At 32.8% G+C, this 10653-nt stretch overlaps 1 protein-coding gene across 1 annotated transcript; it reads right to left on the minus strand.

The window, feature by feature from the left end:
* Positions 1-1145: 1145 nt before the first annotated feature.
* Positions 1146-6932, minus strand: LOC103341428 (Transmembrane Fragile-X-F-associated protein). Its single transcript, XM_008244942.2, has 14 exons — positions 6584-6932; positions 5622-5712; positions 5410-5494; positions 5210-5279; positions 4782-4851; positions 4238-4307; positions 4081-4126; positions 3734-3983; positions 3441-3646; positions 3243-3317; positions 2692-2752; positions 2470-2550; positions 1627-1706; positions 1146-1524 (listed from the first exon to the last, which is right to left on the minus strand). The coding sequence occupies exons 1-14, from the start codon at positions 6718-6720 to the stop codon at positions 1446-1448; spliced, it is 1401 nt and encodes a 466-aa protein (XP_008243164.1). The 5' UTR covers positions 6721-6932; the 3' UTR covers positions 1146-1445.
* Positions 6933-10653: the final 3721 nt, after the last annotated feature.

Genomic DNA, 10653 nt, shown 5'->3' on the forward strand with positions numbered 1-10653 from the left:
CCAACATTAAAAATAAAAAATAAAACTGACGTCAGCGCCACTTTACTCAACAGCTCTATGTCACATGGTGACTCCTAGACGGTCTAATCCAAAGTTTGTGCTCCAATCCAATAGCTACCAATTTTTTGACTTAAAAAATTTAAAAAAAAAAAATTTTTAAAAAACAAAAAATTATGAAATTTTTTTCTATAAATACTTACCAAAATTTTAAAACTTGATTTTTTTTTCCGTTAAAAAAAAAATATAAAAATGAATAGTATTTGTCCTTTACCATAGCAATGAAAGGAAACACATGAAGCTTTTGTAAGGGTTGACATTATTCACGTGAATAGTAACAACCCTTATTTTAGCACATTTCCATCTATATATAGTCAATTTATCGAAAATTTCCTAGATAATTTTCAGATCTTAAACTCACGCACATAGGGGTTCGAACCCCTCCTCCTTCTAAGATCTATAGTCATTTAACCACCACGCTAGTCATCACTTTGTTATTATTACCTATGGAATCTCGTATTTATAAATGTTGCGAGCTGTTTCTCAAAATATAAATTAACATAATTACTTATTGTTTTATATTATTGCTCAGTTATTTAATTACTTAATATAATTTCTTTCTTTCATATTTAATCCATTTAATGTTATTGATTATTTTATTATTCATTATAAGTACTTACATTATTAAATTCCCCTTCAAATTGTTGTTAATTACTTAAATCTTATAATCATTTTATTTTTTTCCTATTTAATTCTTCCTTAGATAAATTTATTTATGTTCTTAGTTAATTTTCAATCTTCACTATTATTTTTTAAGCATGATAAAATGCCTAATTTTCATGACAAATCAAGTTGGTTTACATCTTTATTTATTTATTTATTTATTATAAATAATAAATATAAGAATGTGTACCATCTCCAATGAAATAAGATTACTTATGTATCTTACCCTGCAATTTATAAAGTATAAAATATTATGCTAAAAAATAATAAATAAATTACTACGAGATGTTTAATTCTCTTTTATTAATTACTCCAAATTTTCTAAGTCACAAAGTTTGTCAGCTCGCAATATAATCAACTTATATCACTCAAACCCACTATGCAATACATTTCTTTTTAATTTTTTGTGTCAAAATAATATATGATTGACTAAATAAACTTCTAAAGTTTCATTAAAAAATTCCATGTATTTATTACAATTTCCGAGGTTTTTATCCAATTTTTATCGATATTTCCATGTTTTTGAACCACCGATATTTCCGAAACCCTCAATATTTAAGACCTTGGGTTGAAGTGCTCAAAGAGGGTATATACAATTCTTTGGCACGATGCTACAAGATAATGACATGAACAAAGAAAACAAATTTTTCCAGCTTCCAACTGCTTGATACACAACCTGAAATCACAAGCAACTTCAGAGTTCTGGAACTGCTGGTCTTCTTGCTTTACACATGATATATGGGCAGTCGATGTTCAATGGAGACGCGGCATATGGGGCACTTTTTACACTTCGCACAGCAAGTGCTGAAATTCATTTAGAATTATGATTAAGACGAATAAAATCACTGTAAATTGTTACGATGAAATGGTGAAAACAAGTTAGGTGTGAAAGGTATATGAAGGTACCTGCAAAGAACATGATGCCTGCAGGGAAGGAGGACTATATTAATCTGCTCCTCAAAGCATACTCGACATAAAATCTTTTCCTGTTGAATTCAATTGAAACAGGTAAGCCCCAAACTAGATCCTCACACTGGAACAAGAATAGTGGCACAAACTATGGATAATATTCAATTGATTTCTTCTAGAATACTCCATTCCATACTGAGTCTTCGGTTTGAAAATATTAACTTGCTTTATCTAAGTAATTGTTATGCAAGTAAAGTTGAGTAATACAGGAAAATAAAAAATTTAGAATACTCTTTTGTGTCAAGAACAGCAACAAATACCCAAGGAAAATAACCGAATTAGGGAACAAAAGAACTTTTTGAGGTATATTGACCTGTTCTGTAGTTAGAGAGATGTCACCTTCTCTACAAGAAACAATCAGAACTGATGAGTGATTATTGCCAGAGGGATTGGACAGGATTCATCTTACTACTGGAACTACAGGTCTGTGCAGACCTTGTACTCATAAATTCTCTACTCCACCAGCAGAACTCACTGGTTTTTAGTTAAATGACATTTCACTCTTGAGCATAATGATTCTTGAAAGCAAAATCAATAGGTTATAAAAAGAACCACTAAAGGTAGGAACAAGATTATTCAAGATGCAATGGAGACTGGCTCATGACTGGAGAAGTGGGGAAAAGAATTTATGTTCACGACTCTATCACAGAAAGACTCATGTAGCTAACCCAATTGTTTGATGTGGTTGACTTGAGTTGTTAGGAACGGAATTTATGAAATCAACAGGAAAATATTCGTATACTCATTATGTGGAAAACAACAGGTCATTTGAACCATTACATTCTGCAGTCTTTCATACTCCTGCTGGCTAAATTTCGTGATTTCTGTTTGCTCACTGAGTGCAGCTTGCAGTTTCCAAATCTGAGATAGGAAAACAGAAATATTATAAGCTGATATTACATGTCTCAAATATCAATTAGATAGTAAAACAATGCTGAAACCAAGACAAATGGTTCAATTAAGAGGCAACCATGACCCAATAGAATCAGGAATAGTGTTCACCTCCTGAACAAGGTCCGATCTAGGCAATTTCTTCACTATATCAGGTGAAAAAGTGTCATACCTGAAAGAAGGATCAGAGCAAGGATTGACAATGATAACTTTGTATTACTTTGCAAGATACGTCTATTTTCATGCAATTTAACAGATATCTATCTATGCAACAGCACCTACTAGAAAGCCATGCAGGCAAGTTGCAACACATCCCAACAATGTTTCTATTTCAGAAAACATGTACAAAAGCATTCTCATGCATTAACGAACATTGTAGAAATTCAGGGAATTGCAACAACACAAAGCTTAAAATATTTGTATTTCCAGTTATAAAGTGTGCAATGTATTACATGAATTGCAAATCAAGCATTATATTCACCACACGAGAACGCACCATAGTGCAGCATCTATACAACATTTTGAGGTACTTAGAACTTCTAATTGAGAGAATACAAGGACTCTTTAATATTGTTTCAATAAGAAAGCAGGAGGCATGGAAGAAGATTGCCTAAATATTGCAGAAAATGAATGCAGTTATGAAGAGTAAGGGAATCACAGACCCTGAAGCCCCTGCACAATACAGTCTAGCCTGTTCCTCTCGACTTCCTTCGTCAATCGACCACCAACCCAAAAACCTGCCAACAGGAAGATTTAACCAACAATGACTACATAGTAACTTGAATTTTGTTTAAAGTTTGTGTTGAGTAGAGATCTCTAAAGATCATTTGAAATCTCTATTTCTAAAAATAAGTCCTTACCTTGAACCATGGCGAAAGAACCCAAAATACTCACGAACTTTTGATGTTATGTCCAAGTATCTTCCAGAAAAAACTCCATTATGTACTAAAAGAAGAATTTTCTCTGTTAATCTATATGCAGCAAATAAAACTCCGGCTCCTTGCAGTAAAAGAAGAGGAGTGAAAAGAACAGGAATTGAGATATGCCTAGCAACAGAGGGTCTTCCCTGAAATGATAAATGTACTCAAGATGATGACTTGTTGAGAACACTCCAAAACTATCAACAGATAGATCTTTTAAACATTGAACACACCTCTAAGTGCATAAAGAGTAGGATCTGGAAACAGATTAGAGGAATTTTCATAATATGTCCACCAATATCCTGCAGGCTGCATACTGCACTCTCATCTTGATCTTCATCTGAAGAAACTACTAAGCCACTATTCCAGTCAAGGTATCTTATAGTCATTGAAGGTGAACATGGTTCTTGAATGTGAGCATGTCTGTGAATAGCTGGATTATACCACTTCGTGCAAACAAGAAAGGCAAAACACTCTGCAATTCTGTAAAAGGATATATAGAAGCTACTTCAGGAGGTTAAGACAAAGAATACTAAACATTAATAGTCAAACATCATTGTAAACACAAATGTAACAGTACCCAAAGTTAATAAACAAGTCCCACCAGCCTAAAACAGAAATATCACCTGCACGTTGAATAAAGTTAATCAGGCCAGGAAATATTGTAAGAGATGAATGCATATCATTGCAATACGTGCCATTAAATACAAGTACAAAACTAGAGAACCAAAACTTACCATTTATCTTTAGAAGAGTAAATATTGTGGCAGCAGTAAGGAAGACCATGGATATAGAGATCCAGAAGTGCTGGAAACCAAAGATTGGTAATTTAGCATAGAAAGTATAAAGGAGGTCAGAGCCATAATTTTTTTTCCATAAATACTACATAGGCAAGGAAAATATCACACAACAATTACCATCTTTAAATTCACTACATGTACAAATAATGCTACTTTCATTACCCATCAAACATATTATTAGAGGGTGAAAAGATCTTAACTGCCATTAATATTTCTTTCTTTCTCAAAAACAGATTTAATTATCACTTTTCAGCATGCCACATAATTTCATGTTTAGATTTTTTCCAGCTTACAATATAAACAGAAGTTACTTGTAAAATAACCGCAATCCTCTTAGTCACAAACAACTAGGTGACCAGAACAAACAGATGAAGCAAACATTTCAATTCATAATCAAGAATTGAATTCATTTAAGCCTAATAACAATACGAAATACCTATTCCAACTCAATCCTTCTATAATAAAATAGTGGCAAACTTACAGGAAGCGTTTCCCATATCACATCATCACTCACATGCTCATCATCGCTAGGCATTAGAGCCTTACACATCCTATACAACAGAAACATTAATTACTTAAGCTGAAGTACAATTTACTCAACCAAAACATTACATTGTAAAATACAAGATACATAGCCTTATAGAACAACTTAAGTAACGCGAACTTTCAGATCAAGTGAAGGTTAAGATTTGGCAATAGAATCAGAAGTCATAGAATAAAATTTTGGTGAAGTTTTACGATAATTCATTAATCTACGATCTGGATGTCTCAATGGATTTTATCGGGACTCTGCTCCAGATTGTCATAAAGCAGGTCCAATTACTATTACAGGGTTGAAACTAGTCAAAAAGTAGTATCGGGAGGGGGGTTAACCTGAAAAATAAAACTTATTGAAGCAAATATAGACACCTGATATTATCAAATAGAATTGCGAGTTCCAACGCCACCAAAGGTGCAAAGACAATCTTCAAGCTTACAACTGTTCACAAAAAATAGGAATTAGTGACACATCTGATAATCCATTTATCTACATACCAAAATGTATAAATTTTTAAAGAAAAGAAACATGGTTTTAATGATGATTGTCATTTAGTATGTTGCCTCTATACCATATCTGCTCTCAAGATAGATACAAAGCATTAGTTCAAATGCGACAAGCAACGGTGTCGCCATGACAGCATGAAAAGGTGCCCACTGTCCATAAGAAAGAAATATTTACTGTTTTGTAAATAGGATCGTCCACAAAATCATTACAACACAGATACGTGGGAAACATGAAAAATCCAAAAAAGAAAAAAAAATTGGAAATAGTATATCATACGTTGCGATCATTAGGCAGCTTTGGAGCAGGTAACGAAAATCTGCCTCGTGCTACAACTGCATGGAAAAGCCACAGAGGGGAAAATATGATCCTGCGGTTTTAAGACAACAAAACATTATACATTAAACCAATATCGAAAACATCAGTTGATGTAGTAGACAAATCAGAGGAATCATTTGGAAGCATTGGGTTTCTTTTTTCTTTTTAAGGAAAGTTATGCTTCACCAAAGAGGTTTGGAACCCTCAATACGATTACAGCTACAAAACCTAAACTATCAGGCAGCTTTCTTGCATGAGATGACCTTAAATGGTTCTTTCTACAATCTTCACTGCTCAGCTACAACCATGAATAAATGAATGGCTTAGACCTTGGTAAGTTCGTGGTGAACAGGTATGTTTTCAACTCTGTTTTTAAAGGTTTGTTAGTGCATTGGTCAGTTTGAATTATCTTGCAAAAATGGATTCATTGAGTTATGAAATCTCCAAACCAAAATCATATAGTGCACGTAGGAATTTGAAACAGTAAGCATAAGAAAACCTAACTAAAAACATAAAAATCAAAGATCACTTTATGTTCAATGAAGCAGCAACCCTCCATGATCACTGAAAATGCATATCCAATACAATAAATATTAAATTGCCAATCAGAACACAAAAAAATATTTTACTCAAAAATTGAGTGTGATTCTCAGCAATTAACTCCATAAGACACCTAGAAATACATAAATTTGAACCCACAAAGGTAAAAACTTCATAAACTCGCAAAATAGGCACCTTTAGTTTCCCAGAACAATGCAGTACAAGAAGATAAACTACAGTATGTAACACTCTCCCTCGCGGAATTAAATGCTTATGAAAATTCCATTTTTTTTCCCTTTATTTTCTTTCAGTTTCTCGGCAACCAAACAAAAACAACACAAAAAAAAAAGAGGAAAAAGCAGAGGGAAAAGAAAATTACGAACCACCAATGGTACCGCACGGCATGGTGGAGTTTAAGGACGAGGAAAATCGTGAATGTGAAAAGCGAGGCATGGGCAAGAAGAGGTTGCAGAGACTTGGCCACCGACCTCCACGTCATCACTCTCCGCGGAACCAACATTTCCAGAAAGTATTTGTGCGCAGAAATTGAGCCTCTCTTTCTCTATCTCTTCTATCTACAGAGAAGGGATTTACAGGGACTGTACGGAAACAAACAGTAGAGAGAGCGAGGAGCGAAGAGGAAGAAGAAACAGAAGCTGTCGAAGGTTTTAAACTTTTGAGAGAAAAAGACACAAAAGCAGACTTCTTCTTCGAGGTGGTCTGCTGTGTATAAGGTATAAGCGTTTTTTGTTTTGTTTTTTATTTCCTCCTCCACTTCACTTTCACGCTAAGAGCCAAGCGGCCCAAGTCGTTTGCTTACGACAGACAACTGTTGTGGACGAAACTACCCTCGCATTTGTGTGTAACGAGACCAGGGAAGGTGGGCTGAAATTGTCCGCGTGGAGTAAAGGGGAAAAAAACGCTTTCTAAAGAGAATTTACAATACGCTTTCTAAATCCACCTCCTTAGATAAATTTTAGGGATGAATTATAAAAATACAACTTTAACCACGTTCCTATTCACTTCCTAAATAGGAAGTTCTCTAGGATCTCCTAAATCTGATAAGAGAGAAAGGACTCCTAGTGATTTCTTATAATTTAATGTTGTTTTATTTTTTAAGTAAGTTTAGGTTTTAGCCATAAAAAAACTTTCACTTTTGAAAAAAGCCAAAACTTTTTCAAAAAGACAGAAAAACCTCTCAACTTTCAAATCAAAGACATACAAATGTAAAGATTCTTTAGGAAATCCAAAAATAAATAAGAGCAATTTTGTCTATTTTGACTTCTTTTAAAAAATTTCTCTCTCCTTTTGCTTTTTCTAAAGTCTCCCTTTATTTTATGAGTATTTCAAACATTTATTTAATGCTAACTATTTTTTATTTTATTTTTTTAATAGAGATGGACCAATCAAAAAAGAGTTATAACATTTATGACTCTCCAAATTGTGGAGTATGGTTGGAGTTGAATTTTTTTAGAGAGCTCCTAAAATAGCTTTCTTATATTTTTAGCTAAATTTTAGCTAAGGAATAGAGAACATCATTGTAGAATGCCCTAATTAATGCTTCACAAAATCATATACGAGATCGTAATAATTTTCAACCGTTGATGCGCACGAGTCTCATAACACTCTTAACATACGAGAGTAACTCTGTCACCTCTATGTTCTTCTATTAATAGCATTGGGGAGACTAGAAATTAAGGTTTAGTGACGTAAAGTCGTTATCTGTAATTGGATATTTATGAGTTTTTGGGTTGATGGTTTAAAGCGGATAAGATCTGAGAGTGAGGTGGTATTGGAAGTACAGATGGCAGGCACAGCTGCGGTTCTTTTGATTGGTGCATTAGCATTTTGATTGCAGCATCTACTTTAACCAATTGTTTATCGTGTCCGAATCAATTGATAATTGAGTGGTCAAATCCAGTTTTCTTTTTCTTTTTCTTTTAAGAACACAACTTTATTTTTGTTGTCATTGAACAATAATAGTTAAATGAAAGAATGTATCAGATTCATTTGCGTCTATGACTATGAGACTTGTAGGAAGGTCATTCATTGGTCAATACATATATCATATATGGTATGTAAAATCTACACACTTCTCAGGGTATCTATACCATGTTTTTTAGGCTGGTGCTTGATATATATATATATATATCCACCCCCTGAAATGGACAAATGGTATTGAATATATTTAAGAGATAATGACCAAAAAAGATGAGGTTTTTTCCTTAACAAACTTCAATCCCTTTCACACCAGAAACGAATATCTGTGTGAGAAAAAAAAAGAGAAAATTGTTATTAAAGTTTTTTTTATAAAAAAAAAATTCATCATCTACTTTTTTAATATATTTTTTTCTACAACAAAACGGAATGCAAAATTATATTTTTAAAGTGTCAATAACAATTCCTTTTAAGGGAACAAAGCCCAACAAAACACAAAAATTACCCAACAAGGTCAAAAACATAAGAAACAACAGAAGGATAGGCTTGTCGAAGAGCATATAGTACCCGAGTCATTCTATAATGCAGGCTTTTATGAGGCTCCATTTTTTAATTATTGGATCAAACAAGCCAATTTAATAAAATGACTAACCAATTTGAAAACGGTTAAAAGACAGATCCTCGTTTAAGGGCCTTATATAGAATTCTACCCTACGACCCAGCTTCACCTATATAGTTAAATAACTCAGTTATCTGTTAGACAGTCAAAAAATATATTAAAAATTGAAACAATCATTTCCGTGATCCATAATCCATTCCATCTTACAAATTTACGAAATTTGGGTTTCATGTTTAATAGTCTCCTATTCTTAAGGATTGGGCCTACCAGGAAGCTTCCTCACACACCCCACTATACGAACTCGGAAGAGACAAGGTTGGGCTGTTTTGAGACAAATTACCAAACATATTATTATTATTATATACTAGTATATCTGCACGCGATTCTGCATTTGTGAGAAGTTTTTTTTAATTTATTTTAGAATTTAAAAAATAATGAGTGGTTATATTCTATAAAAATAAATATATTATCTGATTTTTCTTTTAATTTTAATTTTTTTAATATAAAAAGTGTAAATTTACCATATTGTCATCATTTAATTAATAATTTCAATTCTTAATGTTTGTATTTTCTGATATTTTGAATGTTTTACTATTCGCTGCATTTTGCTTTATATATACAGATAGAGTAGTCATATTGTATTTCCAAAAAAAAAAAAATCATATTGTAAGAAATTACAAATACTAAATGCATTTGTAAGCAATTAATGTTTGCATGCACCTAATTTATATATAGATATGTATTTCAAATGATGAAAAGCTAAAATTAAAAATTAAAAAAAAAATATGTGGTTTTATTTTCTAAAAGCATATGCATTTATCCAATAAAAGAAAAGGGGTTGGAGTCGTATTTGCAATTAAGTAAAACGAGATTCGAATTAAAATACAAAAGAAGGCAAAAGGAAAAAAAATCATTTTAAATAAACATCCCAATTGATTGCAGACTGGCCATTGCCAAGTTTAGAATTTTGCTTCCGTCACATACTCGTCAATAAACACGTCAGCGTGTTTTCACCGGTCGAATAAAATATTGGATGAGGTTGACCCGAAGGTCAAGGGCTTTAAGCAGCCCAGCCCAGCATGAGCGCAAAGCCAAGCCTTCTAACGTCCTCTATTATTATTATTATTATTATATTTAAGTATTTTTCTCACTTAAAATTCAAATGAATCTAAGGTTGTGAAAGATTTTGGCAAATTGCGAATTGCGAGTGTACCCAAAAGTTTTGTGTTGGATTTGTTCATTCGTCAATATCGTTTGTATGAACAAAAAAGTCCTCATTATTTTTGGGTGCTATTCGAACTAATAACATTGCATGCAATGACGTTGTCATATAACAGTTTGTATTGGCACAGTCACTGCTTCGAACGCTGCTCTTTCCGAGTAAAACAATTCATGGAAACCCAATTAATCACAAGTGTATTTATTTTATGTCGCGGGAACATCAAATTAATGGAAACCCAAATGACGCTTCACATAACCGAGTGAAAGAATCATCATATTCACACAAAGAATATACATGCATTAATTTCCTTTTTAAGCTCCTCTTGCTCTTGGTTTTTCTTTTTAAGCTCCTCACACAAAGAAAATAGAAAATTATATATGGACCATTCACATTTTCTTTTTGCATGAACTACATTGCATATATATATATATATTAGGTGCATATCTAATTACAGCTTTTCGACCTGCAAATTGCATCTCCTTTAACCAACACCACTGCAGCAACTGTCGGGTAATGCATCGTTAACCCTTGATTTTCTTTTTCTTTTTATATATATTTTCAAGTATAAATTCATTAAAAATAATAATTAAATTGCGGCATAAAATGAATAAAAAAAAGAAAATTAAAGGAAAAAAGAGCAAGAAGATATTTTCTATATGCAATGCAGGTTCTTA

The sequence above is a fragment of the Prunus mume genome, linkage group LG2 (assembly GCF_029339155.1).
Source record: "Prunus mume cultivar Tortuosa linkage group LG2, ASM2933915v1, whole genome shotgun sequence".
Lineage (NCBI taxonomy): Eukaryota > Viridiplantae > Streptophyta > Magnoliopsida > Rosales > Rosaceae > Prunus > Prunus mume.

What these genes read in the sequence shown, in the direction of transcription:
- LOC103341428 (XM_008244942.2), bottom strand. Translation starts at nt 6,720, where the DNA reads ATGTTGGTTCCGCGGAGAGTGATGACGTGGAGGTCGGTGGCCAAGTCT. An exon ending in CTATCTTGAGAGCAGATATG is followed by an intron (nt 5,280 to 5,409) that starts GTATAGAGGCAA and finishes TTTTGTGAACAG; the next exon opens with TTGTAAGCTTGAAGATTGTC. An exon ending in TACTCTTCTAAAGATAAATG is followed by an intron (nt 4,127 to 4,237) that starts GTAAGTTTTGGT and finishes TTCAACGTGCAG; the next exon opens with GTGATATTTCTGTTTTAGGC.